Raw genomic sequence first — 23,156 nt, forward strand, 5'->3', positions numbered from 1 at the left:
GCCCAGTCGATGTGAATGGTGGCATGTTCAGCCCTCCTTTTCCTGTAGTCCACGATCAGCTCCTTTGTCTTGCTCACATTGAGGGAGAGGTTGTTGTCCTGGCACCACACTGCCTGGCCTCTGACCTCCTCTCTATAGGCTGTCTCATCGTTGTCGGTGATCAGGCCTACCACTGTTGTGTTGTCAGCAAAGTTAATGATGGTGTTGGAGTTGTGCTTGGCCACGCAGTCGTTGGTGAACAAGGAGTATAGGAGGGGACTAAACAAGCACCCCTGAGTGAGTGTTTAAGATATGGGGCATTGTGTGTAGATTGATTGGGAAAAAGACAATAAAATCAATTTTAGAATTAGGCTGTAACAACACAATGTGGAAAAAGTCAAGGGATCTGAATACTTTTTGAATGCTCTGTAAATCTGAGGCACTCCATTTAGTATGAAAAGTTTTGTATAGTTGTGGATGTACATCCATTTCGTATAACGATATATTACGATTTACAATTCATAGGATATATTATGGATTCCAATTTGTTGTGGCTAATGTTAGCTAGGTGGATAACACTAAAGTCAGCTAGCTGGTTAATGTTAGCTAGGTGGATAACACTAAAGTCAGCTAGCTGGCTAATGTTAGCTAGGTGGATAACACTAAAGTCAGCTAGCTGGCTAATGTTAGCTAGGTGGATAACACTAAAGTCAGCTAGCTGGCTAATGTTAGCTAGGTGGATAACACTAAAGTCAGCTAGCTGGCTAATGTTAGCTAGGTGGATAACACTAAAGTCAGCTAGCTGGCTAATGTTAGCTAGGCTAGGTGTTAGGGTTATGGGTTAGTATTAGGATCAGGTTAAAGGGTTAAGGTTAGGGGAAGGGTTAGCTAAAAGGTTTAAGGTCAGGGTTAGGTTAAGGGTTAGATAACATGCTAAGTAGTTGCAAAGTAGCTAAAATGTAGTTAAAAAGTGGCTAATTTGCTACAGTTGTCCACGATGAGATTCAAACACTCAACCTTTTGGTTGCTAGATGTTTGCATGATACATAGTGCACTACTTTTGACCAGAGGCCATAAAAAGACAGGATAAACTCACTGCAACCATCTAAAACACTGACTGCCTAGAGTCTAAGGGCCGGGGCTTGGTTTACTAAGCTAACATATGGAATTGTTTTAAGATGGTCATACCAAGGATCATTTAGCTATTTGATTTGGAATTCTAGCACCCTTGTAGGTGCAACATTTAATGAAACATTGCATTTGGCCTTACTCTTATTAGCCCATAGAAATGTATTGAATAACATATTCATATATGGCAAAACAGATAGTCAAAACATTTATTCAAATAAAGTATATTTGGGCCTCTTGAGAGGCACAGAGGTCTAATAAGGCACTGCTTGGCAGGGCTAGAAGCATCACTACAGACCCAGGTTCGATCCTTGGCTGTATCACAACTGGCTGTGATCGGGAGTCCCATAGGGTGGTGCACAATTGGTCCAGCATCATCTGGGTTAGGGGAGGGTTTGGCCGGGTGGCGCTTTACTTGGCTCATCGCGTTCTAAGGACTTCTTGTGGCGGGCCGGGCGCCTGCAGGCTGACCATGGTCATCAGGTGAACGGTGTTTCCTGACACATTGGTGCGGCTGGCGAGTGGGTGTTAAGAAGCGCGGTTTGGCAGGTCATGTTTCGGAGGACGCTTGACTCGACCTTCGCCCCCCCTGAACCCTTTGGGGAGTTCCAGCGATGAGACAATATTTACATTTGGGAGAAAAAGGGGGTAAAATACAAAAAAAATGAAGCTTATTTTGCAGTGTCTGTCCTATAGCTCAGGGTTATTTTAATCTGTTTCTATCCATATTTAACCACTTTTTTGGCACTAAAGTATGTCCATACTTCCGTCATTTGGTACTGGGTTACCTTTAGGCGAGTTTTGTGAGGCTTGTGGCATCGTAGAGCCCAAACCGTTCAGACGCTACAGACTTTTCAGGAAGTCTCCTGGTCTGACAAACATCGCTGTAGCTCTGCCACCTTCCACCGCAGATGTGGAAGGCCGACATGAACAGAAGATATATCTAGTTTAAATAGACAGATTTTGATGGGGATTTTTGTTATTATGCTAATTACATTTCTGTGTGGGCGGTTAAAAACAGGATTAAAACATTGATAAGAGGGAGGTTGAAGTGTCTGTGTGTGTGTGTACCGGTGTAACCGACTAGCTTTCCCTAGTGATTAATCCCATCAGTGGCCTCCTACCTTTCAGCCCCATGGTGCAGCAGGTTAGGGTAGGGCTCACCGTGGGATCAGATGGATCAGTGGGTTAAACGCTCATCTCAGATTTCTGCGTGGTGCTGGAACATCAATATTGATGTCCCACAGTGGCACACCTGTCCATGTCACAGCATCACACCTGTCCATGTCACAGCATCACACCTGTCCATGTCACAGCGCCCCACCTGTCCATGTCACAGCGCCTTCACCTGTCCATGTCACAGCATCACACCTGTCCATGTCACAGCATCATACCTGTCCATGTCACAGCGCCCCACCGGTCCATGTCACAGCATCACACCTGTCCATGTCACAGCATCACACCTGTCCATGTGGATGCCTCAAAAGGGACAGCCCTGTAGCACGGTCAGTTTTCACTGCTGTTACAGCCTGACTACACCCTGTCTCCTCCATTAAACTCATACTGTCTATGTGACGCACAGTCTCCTCCATGAAAAAACTTGTGCTGTCTATGTGACGCGCGGTCTCCTCCATTAAACTCATACTGTCTATGTGACGTGCTGTCTCCTCCATTAAACTCATACTGTCTATGTGACGTGCTGTCTCCTCCATTAAACTCATACTGTCTATGTGACGTGCTGTCTCCTCCATTAAAAAACTCATACTGTCTATGTGACGTGCTGTCTACTTCATTAAACTTATACTGTCTTTGTGACGTGCTGTCTCCTCCATTAAACTCATACTGTCTATGTGACGTGCTGTCTCCTCCATTAAACTCATACTGTCTATGTGACGTGCTGTCTCCTCCATTAAACTCATACTTTCTATGTGACGTGCTGTCTCCTCCATTAAACTCATATTGTCTATGTGACGTGCTGTCTATGTGACACCTGTCCATGTCACAGCATCACACCTGTCCATGTGGATGCCTCAAAAGGGACAGCCCTGTAGCACGGTCAGTTTTCACTGCTGTTACAGCCTGACTACACCCTGTCTCCTCCATTAAACTCATACTGTCTATGTGACGCACAGTCTCCTCCATGAAAAAACTTGTGCTGTCTATGTGACGCGCGGTCTCCTCCATTAAACTCATACTGTCTATGTGACGTGCTGTCTCCTCCATTAAACTCATACTGTCTATGTGACGTGCTGTCTCCTCCATTAAACTCATACTGTCTATGTGACGTGCTGTCTCCTCCATTAAAAAACTCATACTGTCTATGTGACGTGCTGTCTACTTCATTAAACCTATACTGTCTTTGTGATGTGCTGTCTCCTCCATTAAACTCATACTGTCTATGTGACGTGCTGTCTCCTCCATTAAACTCATACTGTCTATGTGACGTGCTGTCTCCTCCATTAAACTCATACTTTCTATGTGACGTGCTGTCTCCTCCATTAAACTCATATTGTCTATGTGACGTGCTGTCTCCTCCATTAAACTCATACTGTCTATGTGACGTGCTGTCTCCTCCATTAAACTCATACTGTCTATGTGACGTGCTGTCTCCTCCATTAAAAAACTCATACTGTCTATGTGACGTGCTGTCTCCTCCATTAAAAAACTAATGCTGTCTATATGACGTGCTGTCTCCTCCATTAAAAAACTCATACCGTCTATGTGACGTGCTGTCTACTTCATTAAACTTATACTGTCTTTGTGATGTGCTGTCTCCTCCATTAAACTCATACTGTCTATGTGACGTGCTGTCTACTTCATTAAACTTATACTGTCTTTGTGACGTGCTGTCTCCTCCATTAAAAAACTCATACTGTCTATGTAACGTGCTGTCTACTTCATTAAACTTATACTGTCTTTGTGACGTGCTGTCTCCTCCATTAAACTCATACTGTCTATGTGACGTGCTGTCTCCTCCATTAAACTCATACTGTCTATGTGATGTGCTGTCTCCTCCATTAAACTCATACTGTCTATGTGACGTGCTGTCTCCTCCATTAAACTCATAGTGTCTATGTGACGTGCTGTCCCCTCCATTAAAAAACTCATACTGTCTATGTGACGTGCTGTCTACTTCATTAAACTTATACTGTCTTTGTGACGTGCTGTCTCCTCCATTAAACTCATACTGTCTATGTGACGTGCTGTCTCCTCCATTAAACTCATACTGTCTATGTGACGTGCTGTCTCCTCCATTAAACTCATACTGTCTATGTGACGTGCTGTCTCCTCCATTAAACTCATACTGTCTATGTGACGTGCTGTCTCCTCCATTAAACTCATACTGTCTATGTGATGTGCTGTCTCCTCCATTAAACTCATACTGTCTATGTGACGTGCTGTCTCCTCCATTAAACTCATACTGTCTATGTGACGTGCTGTCTCCTCCATTAAACTCATAGTGTCTATGTGACGTGCTGTCTCCTCCATTAAAAAACTCATACTGTCTATGTGACGTGCTGTCTCCTCCATTAAAAAACTCATACTGTCTATGTGACGCGCTGTCTCCTCCATTAAAAAATTGCATTGTCCCCACAATAAGTTGGAGAAGTTGAAATAAAGCCATTTATTTCCGTGAGGCAAAGGACCAGCTACCATAGTGGATTTATAGTGACTGTAAACAGGCTAAGTTGTATCAACAGTGTAATGTAAACTACAGGCTTTTACTGAGTCTAAGGCTCTCAGGACATGGGCTGGTTCAGAAATGGCAGCCTATTCCCTATGTAGTGCACGTATTTTGACCTGGGCCCTGGTCAACAGTAGTGCACTACATAGGGAACAGGGTACCATTTCAGACGCAACCCTGGTTGCTCTGGTTGTTCTCACACACACACACACACACACACACACACACACACACACACACACACACACACAAAGTAGCAACCACCTAATAGATCTTGTCTGCTACCTGCTATAGCGGTGAAGGAGAACAGGCTACAGAGGTTGACTGGTAGTTGACCTAGAAGGGCAGAATGAGGTGCCAACAGAAGGAGGTGCTAACAGAAGGAGGTGCTAACAGAAAGAGGTGCCAACAGAAGGAGGTACCAACAGAAGGAGGTACTAACAGAAGGAGGTGCCAACAGAAGGAGGTGCCAACAGAAGGAGGTGCTAACAGAAGGAGGTGCTAACAGAAGGAGGTGCCAACAGAAGGAGGTGCCAACAGAAGGAGGTGCTAACAGAAGGAGGTACTAACAGAAGGAGGTGCTAACAGAAGGAGGTGCCAACAGAAGGAGGTACCAACAGAAGGAGGTGCTAACAGAAGGAGGTGCCAACAGAAGGAGGTACTAACAGAAGGAGGTGCTAACAGAAGGAGGTGCCAACAGAAGGAGGTGCCAACAGAAGGAGGTGCCAACAGAAGGAGGTACCAACAGAAGGAGGTACCAACAGAAGAAGGTACCAACAGAGACTACTCCAGGACCACTCTAGAGACCACTCCAGGACCACTCTAGAGACTACTCCAGGACCACTCTAGAGACCACTCTGGAGACCACACACACACACACACACACACACACACACACACACACACACACACACACACACACACACACACACACACACACACACACACACAAAGTAGCAACCACCTAATAGATCTTGTCTGCTACCTGCTATAGCGGTGAAGGAGAACAGGCTACAGAGGTTGACTGGTAGTTGACCTAGAAGGGCAGAATGAGGTGCCAACAGAAGGAGGTGCTAACAGAAGGAGGTGCTAACAGAAAGAGGTGCCAACAGAAGGAGGTACCAACAGAAGGAGGTACTAACAGAAGGAGGTGCCAACAGAAGGAGGTGCCAACAGAAGGAGGTGCTAACAGAAGGAGGTGCTAACAGAAGGAGGTGCCAACAGAAGGAGGTGCCAACAGAAGGAGGTGCTAACAGAAGGAGGTACTAACAGAAGGAGGTGCTAACAGAAGGAGGTGCCAACAGAAGGAGGTACCAACAGAAGGAGGTGCTAACAGAAGGAGGTGCCAACAGAAGGAGGTACTAACAGAAGGAGGTGCTAACAGAAGGAGGTGCCAACAGAAGGAGGTGCCAACAGAAGGAGGTGCCAACAGAAGGAGGTACCAACAGAAGGAGGGTACCAACAGAAGAAGGTACCAACAGAGACTACTCCAGGACCACTCTAGAGACCACTCCAGGACCACTCTAGAGACTACTCCAGGACCACTCTAGAGACCACTCTGGAGACCACTCCAAGACCACTCTAGGGACCACTCTAGAGACTACTCCAGGACCACTCTGGAGACTACTCCGGGACCACTCTAGGGACCACTACAGGACCACTCTAGGGACCATTCCAGGACCACTCTAGGGACCACTCTAGGGACCACTCCAGGACCTCTCTAGGACCACTCCAGGACCACTCTAGGGACTACTCCAGGACCACTCTAGGGACTACTCCAGGACCACTCTAGGGACCACTCCAGGACCACTCTAGGGACCACTCCAGGACCACTCTAGAGACCACTCCAGGACCACTCCAGGACCACTCTAGTGACCACTCCAGGACCACTCTAGGGACCACTCTAGGGACCACTCTAGGGACCACTCTAGAGACCACTCCAGGACCACTCTAGAGACTACTCCAGGACCACTCTAGGGACCACTCTAGAGACTACTCCAGGACCACTCTAGAGATCACTCTGGAGACTATTCCGGGACCACTTTAGGGACCACTCCAGGACCACTCTACGGACCATTCCAGGACCACTCTAAGGACCACTCTAGGGACCACTCCAGGACCACTCTAGAGACCACTCCAGGACCACTCTAGGGACCACTCTAGGGACCACTCTAGGGACCACTCCAGGACCACTCTAGGGACCACTCTAGAGACCACTCCAAGACCACTCTAGGGACCACTCTAGAGACCACTCCAGGATCACTCTAGGGACCACTCCAGGACCACTCTAGAGACCATTCCAGGACCACTCTAGGGACCATTCTAGAGACTACTCCAGGAACACTCTAGAGACTACTCCAGGACCACTCTAGTGACCACTCCAGGACCACTCTAGGACCACTCTAGAGACCACTCTAGAGACCACTCCAGGACCACTCTAGAGACTACTCCAGGACCACTCTAGAGACTACTCCAGGACCACTCTAGGGACCATTCTAGAGACTACTCCAGGACCACTCTAGAGACTACTCCAGGACCACTCTAGTGACCACTCCAGCATGTGTCACACTGATGGGGTGGGTGGGCAGTTGAGTTCTACCATGAAACCAGTTCCCCTTGAACAGTAAATACTAGAATAGCAGAACTGAATAGTAGAACTGAATATAAGAATAGCCTACTGAATATAGACATTAAATTGTATAATTGGATATTATTCAATACTATACTAGAATTAGTGAATACTATAATTATAATTATTACAGAGAGATAACACAGAGAGGTCCGTTGGATGTTTTCATATTTGTGAGAAGGGTTTTATAATCTTTAACCCGGCTGGGACACTATATCATTCATTTTTATTTAACCAGCTTAGTCTTATTGACATATAAAATAGATTTTTCAAGACAGACCTGGATAAATCTTCCATACTTATAATCTGTTATAACCTGGGTCCCCTCTGTGGAGGTCATATGCCTGGCCTTCTACACATTGGCCTCTGATGGGTGTCAGGAAGACCAGCATTATGAGGGTGAGGCCCCCAGGGGCCTCGTTATATGTTGGATGGTTAATAATGATTTAGGTATTTTAAATATTTACTGTGAATGTGCTGTTTGTGAACATCGGAACCATTGCTTTTAAAAGGTGCATTGTTGACAGACCAATGCTGTTCTCTACAACGTGCCTTGGATTGAAATCCAGACTTGGTCTTCCAAATGAACATGAGAATGTAATTTAAATTGCCCCACTTGTTCAAATAGGGCAGACACTACAACAGCATCATTGACAAAGCTCTGAACAACTCTAAAAGAAAATGATTTTTCCATAATGGGGCCACAATATCATAATGGTCAATACTCATGGGAGATGTCGAAACAGGTCACAATACTGTTTCATTGGGTGACAGCAGTATGATATCAACACTGTCTGCACACTCTTTGAGGACTTGTGCTTGATATTGTACACTGAATAGTGAGAGAGAGAGAGAGACAGAAAAGGAGAGAGAGAGACAGAGAAGGAGAGAGAGAACGAGAGAAAGTGAGAGAGAGAAAGAGAGAGAGTGAGAGAGAGGGCGAGAGAGAGGGAGAGAGAGAAAAAGAAAGTGAGACAGAGAGAGAGAAAGAGAAAGAGAGACGAGAGAGAGAGCGAGAGAGAGAGAGAGAGAAAGTGAGAGGGAGCGAGAGAGGACCCCAGCTGTGCTTAGACACACCATCATGTCCCCCTCCAAGCTACCAATTACTTCACACTGGAGGAAGTTAAGCTACTCTAAAGCTAGGCTTAAGAAATGTATAGTTTACTGAACTAAAGTTACTTTGAAAAAGTAGTTCACGACATCCTAACTACAGTGCCTTGCGAAAGTATTCGGCCCCCTTGAACTTTGCGACCTTTTGCCACATTTCAGGCTTCAAACATAAAGATATAAAACTGTATTTTTTTGTGAAGAATCAACAACAAGTGGGACACAATAATGAAGTGGAACGACATTTATTGGATATTTAAAACTTTTTTAACAAATCAAAAACTGAAAAATTGTGCGTGCAAAATTATTCAGCCCCTTTACTTTCAGTGCAGCAAACTCTCTCCAGAAGTTCAGTGAGGATCTCTGAATGATCCAATGTTGACCTAAATGACTAATGATGATAAATACAATCCACCTGTGTGTAATCAAGTCTCCGTATAAATGCACCTGCACTGTGATAGTCTCAGAGGTCCGTTAAAAGCGCAGAGAGCATCATGAAGAACAAGGAACACACCAGGCAGGTCCGAGATACTGTTGTGAAGAAGTTTAAAGCCGGATTTGGATACAAATAGATTTCCCAAGCTTTAAACGTCCCAAGGAGCACTGTGCAAGCGATAATATTGAAATGGAAGGAGTATCAGACCACTGCAAATCTACAAAGACCTGGCCGTCCCTCTAAACTTTCAGCTCATACAAGGAGAAGACTGATCAGAGATGCAGCCAAGAGGCCCATGATCACTCTGGATGAACTGCAGAGATCTACAGCTGAGGTGGGAGACTCTGTCCATAGGACAACAATCAGTTGTATATTGCACAAATCTGGCCTTTATGGAAGAGTGGCAAGAAGAAAGCCATTTCTTAAAGATATCCATAAAAAGTGTTGTTTAAAGTTTGCCACAAGCCACCTGGGAGACACACCAAACATGTGGAAGAAGGTGCTCTGGTCAGATGAAACCAAAATTGAACTTTTTGGCAACAATGCAAAACGTTATGTTTGGTGTAAAAGCAACACAGCTGAACACACCATCCCCACTGTCAAACATGGTGGTGGCAGCATCATGGTTTGGGCCTGCTTTTCTTCAGCAGGGACAGGGAAGATGGTTAAAATTGATGGGAAGATGTATGGAGCCAAATACAGGACCATTCTGGAAGAAAACCTGATGGAGTCTGCAAAAGACCTGAGACTGGGACGGAGATTTGTCTTCCAACAAGACAATGATCCAAAACATAAAGCAAAATCTACAATGGAATGGTTCAAAAATAAACATATACAGGTGTTAGAACGGCCAAGTCAAAGTCCAGACCTGAATCCAATCTAGAATCTGTGGAAAGAACTGAAAACTGCTGTTCACAAATTTCTGTTTTTGATTTGTTAAAAAAGTTTGAGATATCCAATAAATGTCGTTCCACTTCATGATTGTGTCCCACTTGTTGTTGATTCTTCACAAAAAAATAGTTTTATATCTTTATGTTTGAAGCCTGAAATGTGGCAAAAGGTTGCAAAGTTCAAGGGGGCCGAATACTTTCGCAAGGCACTGTACTTCTTGAAAAATGATAATATGTACATCTGAAATGTCATAGAATATAAATGTTAACAGAATGTGTAATTTAGCATCCACCCACTGTTGCAATAATACAAGGTTTCCTAAATTGCATTCTGTACCGGTCCTAAACAAAAACATCATGGCACTCACTACATAGGTGCCTCTCTTCAGACCCAGATGTATCCTTTAGTGGTCTGTGTGTGTCAGTATAATTATTGTGGCATCAGTAGCCTCTGAAACATTAGACACCTGTCCACCTGTCCACTCGTCTGACATCACAGTTGTCCCCTACAAAAGCGTACAGTTCGTTCGGAAAGTATCAGACCGTTTCCCTTTTTACACATTTTGTTACATTACATCCTTATTCAAAAATGGATTCAATTTGTTTTTTTCCCTCATCAATCTACACACAATACCCCATAATTTGGGGGTCTCCCCAGTGGTGCAGTGGTCTAAGGCACTGCATTTCAGTGCTAGGAACATCAATATCGATACCCTGGTTCAAATCTGGGCTGTGATTGGGAGTCCCATAGGGCATACGTTTGGCCAGTGTAGGTCATCATTGTAAATAAGAATTTGTTCTTAACTGACTTGCCTAGTTAAATAAGAGGTAAACAAATATTTAAATGACAAAGCATTTGAGGACTTATTACAAATAAAAAACAGAAATACCTTATTTACATAAGTATTCAGACCCTTTGCTATGAAACTCGAAATTGAGCTCAGGTGCATCCTGTTTCCATTGATCATCCTTGAGATGTTTCTTCAACTTGATTAGAGTCCACCTGTGGTAAAAATGATTGGTCATGATTTGGAAAGGCACACACCTGTCTATAAAAGGTCCCACAGTTGACAGTGCATGTCAGAGCAAAAAACAATCATGAGGTCGAAAGAATTGTCTGTAGAGCACCGAGACAGGATTGTGTCGAGGCACAGCTCTGGGGAAGGGTACCGAAACATTTCTGCAGCATTGAAGGTCACCAAAAACACAGTGGCCTCCATCATTCTTAAATGGAAGAAGTTTGGATCCACCACGACTCTTCCTAGAGCTGGCCGTCCGGCCAAACTGAACAATCGGGGAGAAGTGCTGATTGTCACTCTGACAGAGCTCCAGAGTTCCTCTGTGGAGATGGGAGAACCTTCCAGAAGGACAACCATCTCTGCAGCACTCCACCAATCAGGCCTTTGTGGTAGAGTGGCCAGATGGAAGCCACTCCTCAGTAAAAGACACATAACAGCGTGCTTGGAGTTTGCCTTGGTCAGGGAGGTGACCAAGAACCCGATGGTCACCTGGTCTGAAGAAACCAAGATTGAAGTCTTTGGCCTGAATGCCAAGCGTCATGTCTGGAGGAAACCTGGCACCATCCCTACGGTGAAGCATGGTGGTGGCAGCATCACTTTTATTCAATAAAAGAAGGGATACATCCTAGACGTCGAGTTATCAGCAGCAGCTGTAAATGTGTGTGGCCTAGGAAAGGATGAACAATCTCTTCAGAACGACAGGGTACTACAACGTATCCATTCTACTACAAGACGACGGTACTACAACATAACCGTTCTACCACAAGACAACAGACTACAACGTATCTGCCCAGAAATATTCTTCAAAGGACAAGGGAGATCTCTGCTGGGCAACCCAGCCTCAATCTTCGACCAATCTATCGAAGCGTTGCTCAGAGTAAATATATTTCTTGCATTTTCCTTTTTCCGAATGGGCAGTTATTTAGAATGCATAAGATTCTGTATTTACGATAGCATAGCTTCATAAGGTCCGATAGAGACCTAATCCTTTTGTTCCTCAGTCTTCCCGCACTTTCATTCAAACCCAACCCCCTTTCTTTGTGTAACCAGCCGTCATATCGGTTTCATCTGCTAGGGATGTTTTCTTGTGTGACATAATTAGTAATCAATTTATGATCCATCCTGTGTATATGCAATTCTGTGTGATTATTTATGTATTTAGTAAATAAATAATTAAACCAAATTTTGTATTGCTGTTCCAACTTGTTAGCCAGGGTTCATGAAGATAACCAATAATTTTCCGATGTTCAGATGAGACTGAATAAGGGGACGATTAGTAATTGGCTGCTATTGATATAAAATATGACAAGGTCTTTAAGACTTTATTCGGAAGACAACAGCTCTATAAAAATTATTCTGTGGTGCCCCGACTTCCTCGTTAATTACATTTACAAGATTAGTTTAATCAGGTAATATTAATTACAGAGAATTGATTTGATAAAATAGCATGTCATATATCACTTAATCCATAGTAAAGACAGGAGTGGCTTCGGGACAAGTCTCTGAAAGTCCTTGAGTGGCTCAGCCAGAGCCCAGACTTGAACCCGATCAAACATCTCTGGAGAGTCCTGACAGAGCTTGAGGATCTGCGAAGAAGAATTGGAGAAACTCCCCAATTACAGGTATGCCAAGCTTGTAGCATCATTCTCAAGAAGACTCAAGGCTGCTTCAACAAAGTAAAGGGTCTGAATACATCTGTAAATGTGATAGTTACGTTTTATAAATGTGCAAAAATGTAAAAATAACTGTTTTTGCCTTGTCATTCTGGGATATATGTGTGTATATTGATGGGGGGAAAATTATTTCATCCATTTTAGAATAAGGCTGTAACCTAACAAAATGTGGGAAAATGCACTGTACTGTATATATATATATATATATATATATATATATATATATATATATATATATATATATATATTATTATTATTTTTTTATTTATTTTTTTTAATATGCGGTCAGAACACTGCCATTGACGACCATTCATTTTAAGGTAAAGAAGTAAGATACGATCTCTTCAAAAGAAACCAGATAGGAAAACCCAATATTACTTAAAGTAAGTTAAATATTATCCATACATAGAAAAAACACAGAAATATGTTTTGTTATTGCAAAATGCAATTGTGTGAATTGGTCAATTTGATCAACTTGGCTTTTTTCAGACAGAATATGACTTTATTTCAGATGTATATAACATTACACAATATTTTCCATCACACGTAAATGGTTTTAATCCATTTTGATGTGATATTGATAGAGTTTCACAGGTTTCTTACCACCCATTTTTCCTACCATGTTCCTATGATTGCTACCACCCCCCCCCCCCCCCCCCCCACCTCCCCCAGCTGACCCTCCTAATTTAATATTTCATCCACAGAGTTCCAGATGGCTCTGTGAGGGACAAACACACACACAGCGAGGGACAGATTTTTAATTACCACGCTCTGATTTCACACCCTGGGCATCGCAGCATGGGGCAGGGGTGGGGGACTGTGTATGTGTGTGTGTGAGTGTGTGTTCGTGACGAGGCCCTCCACAGATGTGATCATGGCTGGTGTTTGCCTCTGGATGTCTCTGACTTACAGGGTGATTCATTAAACCTACAGGACTAGATCCTACAAAGGGCATGGCGAGACAGATAGAGAGAGAGATTAATCATTGATTAGTTAATGCTGTGGGAGCGAGGAAACAGGATGAAGGATGAAGCGTGCTGGGTGCTTTTTGAATCATCCATAAACACCTGTCTGTGTTGGAGGGGGAGAGAGGAAGCAGAAGGCCTGGGACACAGGGGAGGAGCGGAACGAGATGAGAGGAGAGGGGAGGATAGGAGACGGGGATGAGAGGAGAGGAGGGGAGGGATGAAGAGGGGAAGAAAGAGAGGGAGGGAGGGGAGGGGAGGAGTTGGGACACAGGGGAGGAGCGGAAAGAGATGAGAGGAGAGGAGGGGAGGGATGAAGAGGGGAAGAAAGAGAGGGAGGGAGGGGAAGGGAGGATGGAATTGGATCACTTGTCATGATGCCCCTTGTATATTACTCTCAGTCCAAATCCTACTACTCTGCTCTGCCTGGGAGCATGACTCAACAATGATGACGACATGCACAAAGAGTAAAAACAAGTAGAAACTAGAATTTTTCCTTCAGAAAAATGGTGTGCTTGCTTCAGAATAATAACTATAAGTCAGAAGCTTAGCAAGCAGATTAATGACAACATGATTCATTCTGCTACCTCCACTAGTGTAGTTCTCTATACAGTCTGTAGTCGTTGGCCTGCAGGCCTTCCTACTGTACTGTATCCGTCCCAGACATCACATTTCAGATTTTTCCCTGTCTTGTACACTCATGGGACAGAGTTGTGATCGATGTTGATATGGGTGTGTTCTAAAAGAGTCAAATAACGAGAGGACACACCTCTCTTGTCTCTTCACTTCCTTCCTTTCGTTAGGATTCCAGACTATTTTTAGATTATTTAGAACTCCTTAGGCTGCAATCCAAATAACACCCTATCCCCTACATAGTGCACTACTTTTGACCAGGGCCCATAGGGGTTGTGCACTATATAGGGAATAAGGTGTTATTTTGAATGCAACCAAAGGAGTTGCAACCAACTATAAGGTTCCATTTGAGACACAATCTTTGTTTCTATGATGCTCGATATGAACGTCGGTGCACAAAGAGATGCTGTCCTATAGTGTCCCCATCACAGTCAGACGACCACAACCCACAACTATTAGATTACCCCAGACATCTGTGCCCTCCCCTGGCCTCAGCGGGCACTGTCCTGCCCAGCCTGGTTCTGCTCTACATGACGAGGAGGAGGAGGTAGAACCTGGGGCTCCAAGGTTTAGGGGAGGGGTGAGGGCAGTGGCCCAGGAAATGATGCCTCCCCTGGGATGCGAGGAGACAGCAGGCAAGGTCCTTTCTCCAGGCCATTGCCTTATGTCTGTGGTTATTTTAGGCTATTTTAGGCTATTATTATCATCAACTGGTCTAGGGCCTGTCTTACGGATAGGATTGTAATGGTGGAGCGACAGAGAGACAGAGGACTGATTCTAGATCAGGTGCGAGAGAGAGAGAGAGAGAGAGAGAGAGAGACCATGGAGGGTAGAGATACAGAGGACTGATTCTAGATCAGGTGCTAGAGAGAGAAATCGTGACCATGGAGTTTAGCGATACATAGGACTGATTCTAGATCAGGTGCTAGAGAGAGAGAGAAATAGTGACCATGGAGGGTAGCGATATAGAGGACTGATTCTAGATCAGGTTCTAGAGAGAGAAATAGTGACCAAAGAGGGTAGCGATACAGAGGACTGATTCTAGATCAGGTGCTAGAGAGAGAGAGAAATAGTGACCATGGAGGGTAGCGATACAGAGGACTGATTCTAGATCAGGTGCTAGAGAGAGAAATAGTGACCATGGAGGGTAGCGATACAGCTAGCTGGACAGGGCTGCTGGTGAATGGGTGCATGTGGCCTTACAGCTGGCCTATACACTGAGTGTACAAAACATTAACACCACCTGCTCTTTCCACGACGAAGACTGATCAGGTGAATCCAGGTGAAAGCTGTGATCCCTTATTGATGACACCTGTTAAATCCACTTCAATCAGTGTAGATGAAGGGGAGGATACAGGTGAAAGAAGGATTTTTAAGCCTTGAGACATGGATTGTGTATGTGGGCCATTCAGAGGGTGAAAGGGGCAAGACAAAATATGTAAGTGCCTTTGAACAGGGTGGGGCAGCAGGTGTCTTTGAACAGGGTGGGGCAGCTGGTGTCTTTGATCAGGGAATGGTAGTAGGTGCCTTTGAACAGAGTGGGGCAGCAGGTGTCTTTGAACGGGGTGGGGCAGCAGGTGTCTTTGAACAGAGTGGGGCAGCAGGTGTCTTTGAACAGGGTGGGGCAGCAGGTGTCTTTGAACAGAGTGGGGCAGCAGGTGTCTTTGAACAGGGTGGGGCAGCAGGTGTCTTTGATCAGGGTGGGGCAGCAGGTGTCTTTGAACAGAGTGGGGCAGCAGGTGTCTTTGAACAGAGTGGGGCAGCAGGTGTCTTTGATCCGGGTGGGGCAGCAGGTGTCTTTGAACAGAGTGGGGCAGCAGGTGTCTTTGAACAGAGTGGGGCAGCAGGTGTCTTTGATCCGGGTGGGGCAGCAGGTGTCTTTGATCAGGGTGGGGCAGCAGGTGTCTTTGAACAGGGTGGGGCAGCAGGTGTCTTTGAACAGGGTGGGGCAGCAGGTGTCTTTGAACAGGGTGGGGCAGCAGGTGTCTTTGAACAGGGTGGGGCAGCAGGTGTCTTTGAACAGAGTGGGGCAGCAGGTGTCTTTGAACGGGGTGTGGCAGCAGGTGTCTTTGAACAGGGTGGGGCAGCTGGTGTCTTTGAACAGGGTGGGGCAGCAGGTGTCTTTGAACAGGGCGGGGCAGCAGGTGTCTTTGAACAGGGTGGGGCAGCAGGTGTCTTTGAACAGAGTGGGGCAGCAGGTGCCTTTGAACAGGGTGGGGCAGCAGGTGTCTTTGAACAGAGTGGGGCAGCAGGTGCCTTTGATCAGGGTGGGGCAGCAGGTGTCTTTGAACAGGGTGGGGCAGCAGGTGTCTTTGATCCGGGTGGGGCAGCAGGTGTCTTTGAACAGGGTGGGGCAGCAGGTGTATTTGATCCGGGTGGGGCAGCAGGTGTCTTTGAACAGGGTGGGGCAGCAGGTGCCTTTGAACAGGGTGGGGCAGCAGGTGTCTTTGAACAGGGTGGGGCAGCAGGTGCCTTTGATCAGGGTATGGTAGTAGGTGCCTTTGAACAGAGTGGGGCAGCAGGTGTCTTTGAACAGGGTGGGGCAGCAGGTGTCTTTGATCCGGGTGGGGCAGCAGGTGTCTTTGAACGGGGTGGGGCAGCAGGTGCCTTTGAACAGGGTGGGGCAGCAGGTGTCTTTGAACAGAGTGGGGCAGCAGGTGTCTTTGAACAGGGTGGGGCAGCAGGTGTCTTTGAACAGGGTGGGGCAGCAGGTGTCTTTGAACAGGGTGGGGCAGCAGGTGTCTTTGAACAGGGTGGGGCAGCAGGTGTCTTTGAACAGAGTGGGGCAGCAGGTGTCTTTGAACAGGGTGGGGCAGCAGGTGTCTTTGAACAGGGTGGGGCAGCAGGTGTCTTTGATCAGAGTGGGGCAGCAGGTGTCTTTGAACAGGGTGGGGCAGCAGGTGTCTTTGAACAGAGTGGGGCAGCAGGTGTCTTTGAACAGGGTGGGGCAGCAGGTGTCTTTGAACAGAGTGGGGCAGCAGGTGTCTTTGAACAGGGTGGGGCAGCAGGTGTCTTTGAACAGGGTGGGGCAGCAGGTGTCTCTGAACAGGGTGGGGCAGCAGGTGTCTTTGAACAGAGTGGGGCAGCAGGTGTCTTTGAACAGGGTGGGGCAGCAGGTGTCTTTGAACAGGGTGGGGCAGCAGGTGTCTTTGAACAGAGTGGGGCAGCAGGTGTCTTTGAACAGGGTATGGTAGTGGGTGCCAGGTGTACCGGTTTGTGTCAAGAACTGCAACGCTGCTGTTTTCTTCACGCTCAACAGTTTCCTGTGTGTATCAAGAATGCTCCACCACCCAACTTGACACAACTGTGGGAAGCATTGGAGTCAACATGGGCCAGCATCCCTGTGGAACGCTTTCAACACCTTGTAGAGTCCATCTCCTCGACTCAGCATTAGAAAGGTGTTCCTAATGTTTGGTAAACTCAGTGTACAGACTACGTGAAGAATCTAGATGTAATTCTATACCAATAGATTGACCCTACCTTAAAGGAAGTAATAATGTACAGTAGTGTGTAGATGCATCCCTTGGGCTCTTGACTGATGGACTATAAATGAATGGTGAAAAAGTTTACGTTCATGTTAGAAATGTTGCAGAGATGATCCATTAAGTCGAAATATCTTTCAAATAAAATGTCACGTAATACAAAAATCCCAAAGACACAAAAACAAATAATAAGAAAAGTTGATTGGATGTTCTGGCATTAGAAGGTGTTCTCCTGATGGGAGTACAGGGAATTGGTTGATCCAGCTCACCTGGCAGGCACTGTGTATGTGGATATAAACAGGAAATACTTCTCTAACTGTTCTCATTTACTTGGCATCATACCCTTCGCTGGAAGCCAGGCCAAAGAGTTGGCTTCATCCCAAATGGCACCGTATTCCCTACATAGTGCACTACTTTTGACCAGAGCCCCTCCCCCTATTCCCTACATAGTGCACTACTTTTGACCAGAGCCCCTCCCCCTATTCCCTACATAGTGCACTACTTTTGACCAGAGCCCCTCCCCCTATTCCCTACATAGTAAACTACTTTGACCAGAGCCCCTCCCCCTATTCCTTAGTGCCCTACTTTTGACGAGAGCATTATGGGGAAGAAGGGGATCATTTGGGACGTGTCGATGATACTGCCTGGTTATATGGTCTAATTCTCTCCTTTCATCTATAAGGATCACATACCTTTAGTGTAGCCATCAACTGCGCATAATGGTATTCAAACTCATTCCTGTACAATGTTTAGTGACTGCAGTGAGTTCCAGATAGCATCTGCTACACACACTTTCACACACACACGCACGCACGCACGCACACACACACACACACACACACACACACACACACACACACACACACACACACACACACACACACACACACACACACACACACACACACACACACACACACACACACACACACACACCAGCGTTGGACTGGTCAGCAGTGAGGGGAATGTAGTGTTATGCTACGTTGCTCTGGGTGAGGAGGAACAAACACAGCTTCCTCAGCCACCAATAACACTTCCTGACTCCCTCCGCTAGATGGTTAACAGTCACGTCTGAGTCCCTAATGGCACAGGTTGCTCTGGGCCCTGGTCAAAATTAGTGCACTAAATATGGAACAGGGTGCCATTTTGGGACACAGACACTATTACAAACATCCGGACTTGTTTAGAGTCTGCAGGACAGTTTATAACCTAAACATAACCTAAGCATGCTGTCTAGATAGATATGGATACACTACCCAGAGAGAATCATGAGCTAGTACAAAAATTTGACAGAAAGACTGCAAAGCATATACAGTACCTTTGGTTGTTTGTTACCTTGAAGAGAAAAGAAGGAAGGAAAGTGTTGCTAGGATACGATAGTAGATCTTAGTAGGTAGAAGGTGCTTTTAGGTAAGGGGGTTAATTGGTCATAACATTTTTAAACATGGAAGACCAATGCACTGTTCATATATTTAAAATAGCTTAATTGTTACGGAATGTTCAATAGAACAAACCTTTTATAAACTCTGAAGCGTTACGGCATAGCCTTCATTTTAAACATGGTCTTTGACCAGCATAGAAAGATATACAAGTGCATCGTACTGTAGTAGTTCAGTAGTGGAAACAGAGCCTTCGGAAAGTATTCAGACCCCTTTACTTTTTCCACATTTTGTTACGTTAAGACCTCATCCTAAAATGGATTGAATATTTTTTTTTAATTCTCAGCAATCTACACACAATATTCCATAATGACAATGTGAAAACAGGTTTGTAGAAGTTGTTGCTAATTTATTAGATATAAAAAACTGAAATACCTTATTTACATAAGTATTCAGACCCTTTGCTATCAGACTCGAAATTGAGCTCACATGCATCCTGTTTCCATTGATCATCGTTGATATTTTTCTACAAAAACCAAGCCATGAGGTCATAGGAATTGTCCGTAGAGCTCCGAGACAGGATTGTGTCGAGGCACAGATCTGGGGAAGGGTACCAAAAAATATCTGCAGCATTGAAGGTCCCAAGAGGTCTCCATCATTCTTAAATGGAAGAAGTTTGTGACCACCAAGCCAAACTGAGGAATCGGGGGAGAAGGGGCTTGGTCAGGGAGGTAACCAAGAACCTGATTGTCACTCTGACAGAGCTCCAGAGTTCCTCTGTGGAGATGGGAGAACCTTCCAGAAGGACAACCATCTCTGCAGCACTCCACCAATCAGGCCTTTGTGGTAGAGTGGCCAGATGGAAGCCACTCCTCAGTAAAAGACACATAACAGCATGCTTGGAATTTGCCAAAAGTCACCTAAAGACTCTCAGACCATGTGAAACAAGATTCTCTGGTCTGATGAAACCAAGATTGAACTATTTGGCCTGAATGCCAAGCGTCACATTTGGAGGAAACCTGACACCATCCCTACAGTGAAGCATGGTGGTGGCAGCATCATGCTGTGGGGATGTTTTTCAGAGGTAGGGACTGGGAGACTAGTCAGGATCAAGGCAAATATGAACAGAGCAAATTACAGAGAAGTCCTTGATGAAAACCTGCTCAGGACCTCAGACTGGGGCAATGGTTCACCTTCCAACAGGACAACGATCCTAAACACACAGCCAAGACAACGCAGGAGTGGCTTTGGGACACGTCTCTGAATGTCCTTGAGCAGTGATGAAAAAAGTATCAAAATGTCATACTTGAGTAAAAGTAAAGATACCTTAATATAAAATGACTCAAATAAGTACTTGAGTAAAAGTCTAAAAGTATTTGGTTTTAAATATACTTAAGTATCAGAAGTAAATGCAATTTCTAAAATATACTTGGATTACCATATATACTTGGATGACCATGGATGTTCTCTTGATAAGTTTGTGAATTGGGACATTTTCCTGTCCTGCTGAGCATTCAAAATGTAACGAGTATTGTTGGGTGTCAGGGAAAATGTATGGAGTAAAAAGTACATATTTTCTTTAGGAATGTAGTGAAGTAAAAGTTGTCAAAAATATAAATAGGAAAGTAAAGTACAGATATCGGAAAACTACTTAAGTAGTACTTTAAAGTATTTTTACTTAAGTACTTTACACCACTGGCCTTGAGTGGCCCAGCCAGAGCCCGGACTTGAACCCGATCAAACATCTCTGGAGAGACCTGAAAATAGTTGTGCAGCAACGCTCCCCATCCAACCTGACAGAGCCTGAGAGGATCTGCAGAGAAGAATGGGAGAAACTCCCCAAATTCAGGTGTGCCAAGCTTTAGCATCATACCCAAGAAGACTCACGGCTGTAATCGCTGCCAAAGATGTTTTAACAAAGTACTGAATAAAGGGTCTGAATACATATGAAAATGTAATATTTCAGTTTTTTTTTTTTTTTAATTAGCAACATTTTATAAAAACCTGTTTTTGAATTGTCATTATGGGGTATTGTGTATAGATCGATGAGGGAAAAAAACAATGAAATCAATTTTAGAATAAGGCCGTAACGTAACAGTTTGGTCTGCATACTTTCCTAAGGCACTGTATATCCTCCTCTCAACCTGTCACATGACGTGTCACATTTACCACAGACGCATCTCAAATGGAACCCTATTTAGTGCACAACATTTGACCAGGGCCCATGTGTAGGAAATAGAGTGCCATTTGGATGGAGTGCATATGCAGTACATCACTGTGATGAGCTAACGTCCCCATCAGGGAGTCTCATTGACTTTTGACTCATAGCTACTACGGTGTAAGTGGCTACAGTTAAACAATGAGAACATTTTTAAAAAATGTTATTACTCTCTACTTACAGGAATAATTACACAGGATGTGTTCCAAAATGGCACCCTATTCCCTATATAGTACACTACTTTTGACCAGGGAGGCAGACACAATAATGAGAACCCTAACTATAATGTATGACCCTGATCTCTACCAGTCCGGCCAGAACTAGGCCAGTGACTCAGCAGTCAGTGGGTTTTAGAGAGTGTGTGTGTGTGTGTGTGTGTGTGTGTGTGTGTGTGTGTGTGTGTATGGCTACTGACTCAGTCGTAAGTCGGTTTTAGAGAGAGCCACACCCCAAAGCAGTGTCCAGCTGGGAATGGAAAGCAACAATGGGTTTTCGGTGGACAGAGAGGAAAAGTCTTTAACTGGGAAATCATTAGCATTTTATTAAAGTCTTTTGTCTCCCTCTCTCTTACACTCTGTCTGTCTGTCTGTCTGTCTGTCTGTCTGTCTGTCTGTCTGTCTGTCTGTCTGTCTGTCTGTTACACACACACACACGCACGCACACACACACACACACGCACACACACACGCACACACACACACACGCACGCGCGCACACACACGCACGCGCACACACACACGCACGCACGCACACACACGCGCACACACACACGCACTCACACACACACACACACACACACACACACACACACACACACACACACACACACACACATATCTACAAACATATGCACACTTCCCTTCTCCGACATCTCTGTTCTGTTCTGTGTCACGAGAGCTGAGCAGCCTGTAACGGAGCAGTTGCATAATTATGACGCTGGACTTGTTATGTGCCTTTATAATACCCTGGCAGAAAACACTCATCTATTTCAGCGGTTAAACCATTTCAGTGTAATGTAATCAGGGCTGACGCCTGAGAAAATAACAACGTGAGAACATGGTCATTCTCACCACACAGTGAAATACAGTAGGAGATAGTAATACATGCACACCTAACATGGCTGACTGGGTGTGACAGTGTGAAGGTGTGTGTGTGTGTGTTTGTGTGCGTCTGTAAATCTGAATGTGAATCTGGCCGTGCGCGTGAATGTCTGCTTGTATCAGTGTGTGTTCCCAAATATAGCCTTTCCCAGAGAGAAGAGAATGTATCCAACATGGCCAACACTAACCCTGCTGCTTCACTGAGAGGACAGCTCAGCCTGTGGTCAGCTGATATTTTACAATAGTACCGAACGGTGACTGCCTTCTGAATAGGAACGACCAGAGAACCCAAGGGAGGGTTGAGGGATTCCTAATCCATTCTCAGACCCCCCCCCCCCCCTGTCTCCAGCAGCATCTATCCTCCAGTCCTCTCCCTTCCCCCCAACCTCCTTCTCTCTCTCCGTCTCACTCTCTCTTCCCCCACTCATGCAAATTTTCCCTAAACAGATGCTCCTAATTTATCCCTCTCCATATAACAGACCTGTCCAATGTGAAATGAAAACATTCCATTCTCTCAATCCCTCGCTCTCTCACATACACACAGAGATCAGAAATCCAAAGGCAGTAAATGCAAAACCCACCTCAGAGAGAGAAAAAGGGAGATGGAGGGAGAGAGAGAGGGAAAGAGGGAGTGAGAGGGATAGAGAGAAAGAGAGAGAGGGAAAGGGGGAGTGAGAGGGATAGAGAGAGGGAGGGAAAGACAGAGAGAGAGGGGGAAAGAGGGAGAGAGAGAAAGAGAGAGAGAGGGAAAGAGGGAGTGAGAGGGATAGAGAGAGGGAGGGAAAGAGGGAAAGAGAGAGAGCGCGATCGAAAGGGAAAGAGGGAGAGAGAGA

At 45.2% G+C, this 23,156-nt stretch overlaps 2 protein-coding genes across 3 annotated transcripts in view; both read right to left on the minus strand.

Annotated features, from left to right (window-relative positions):
- LOC118944226 (guanine nucleotide-binding protein G(I)/G(S)/G(O) subunit gamma-2) overlaps positions 1-23,156 on the minus strand; it is a 33,760-nt gene that overhangs the window by 9,954 nt on the left and 650 nt on the right. The window lies entirely within an intron of this gene.
- Positions 1,602-8,331, minus strand: LOC118944225 (hornerin-like). Of its 2 annotated transcripts, none has more exons than XM_036962551.1 (2): positions 3,121-8,331; positions 1,602-2,570 (listed from the first exon to the last, which is right to left on the minus strand). In XM_036962551.1, the coding sequence occupies exon 1, from the start codon at positions 4,730-4,732 to the stop codon at positions 3,773-3,775; it is 960 nt and encodes a 319-aa protein (XP_036818446.1). In that variant the 5' UTR covers positions 4,733-8,331; the 3' UTR covers positions 1,602-2,570; positions 3,121-3,772. The 2 variants fall into 2 exon arrangements, with proteins under 2 accessions (XP_036818446.1, XP_036818447.1); XM_036962552.1 differs by having other exon boundaries at positions 1,602-2,547; positions 3,098-8,331.

This window comes from Oncorhynchus mykiss, chromosome 25 (assembly GCF_013265735.2).
Source record: "Oncorhynchus mykiss isolate Arlee chromosome 25, USDA_OmykA_1.1, whole genome shotgun sequence".
Taxonomy (NCBI): domain Eukaryota; kingdom Metazoa; phylum Chordata; class Actinopteri; order Salmoniformes; family Salmonidae; genus Oncorhynchus; species Oncorhynchus mykiss.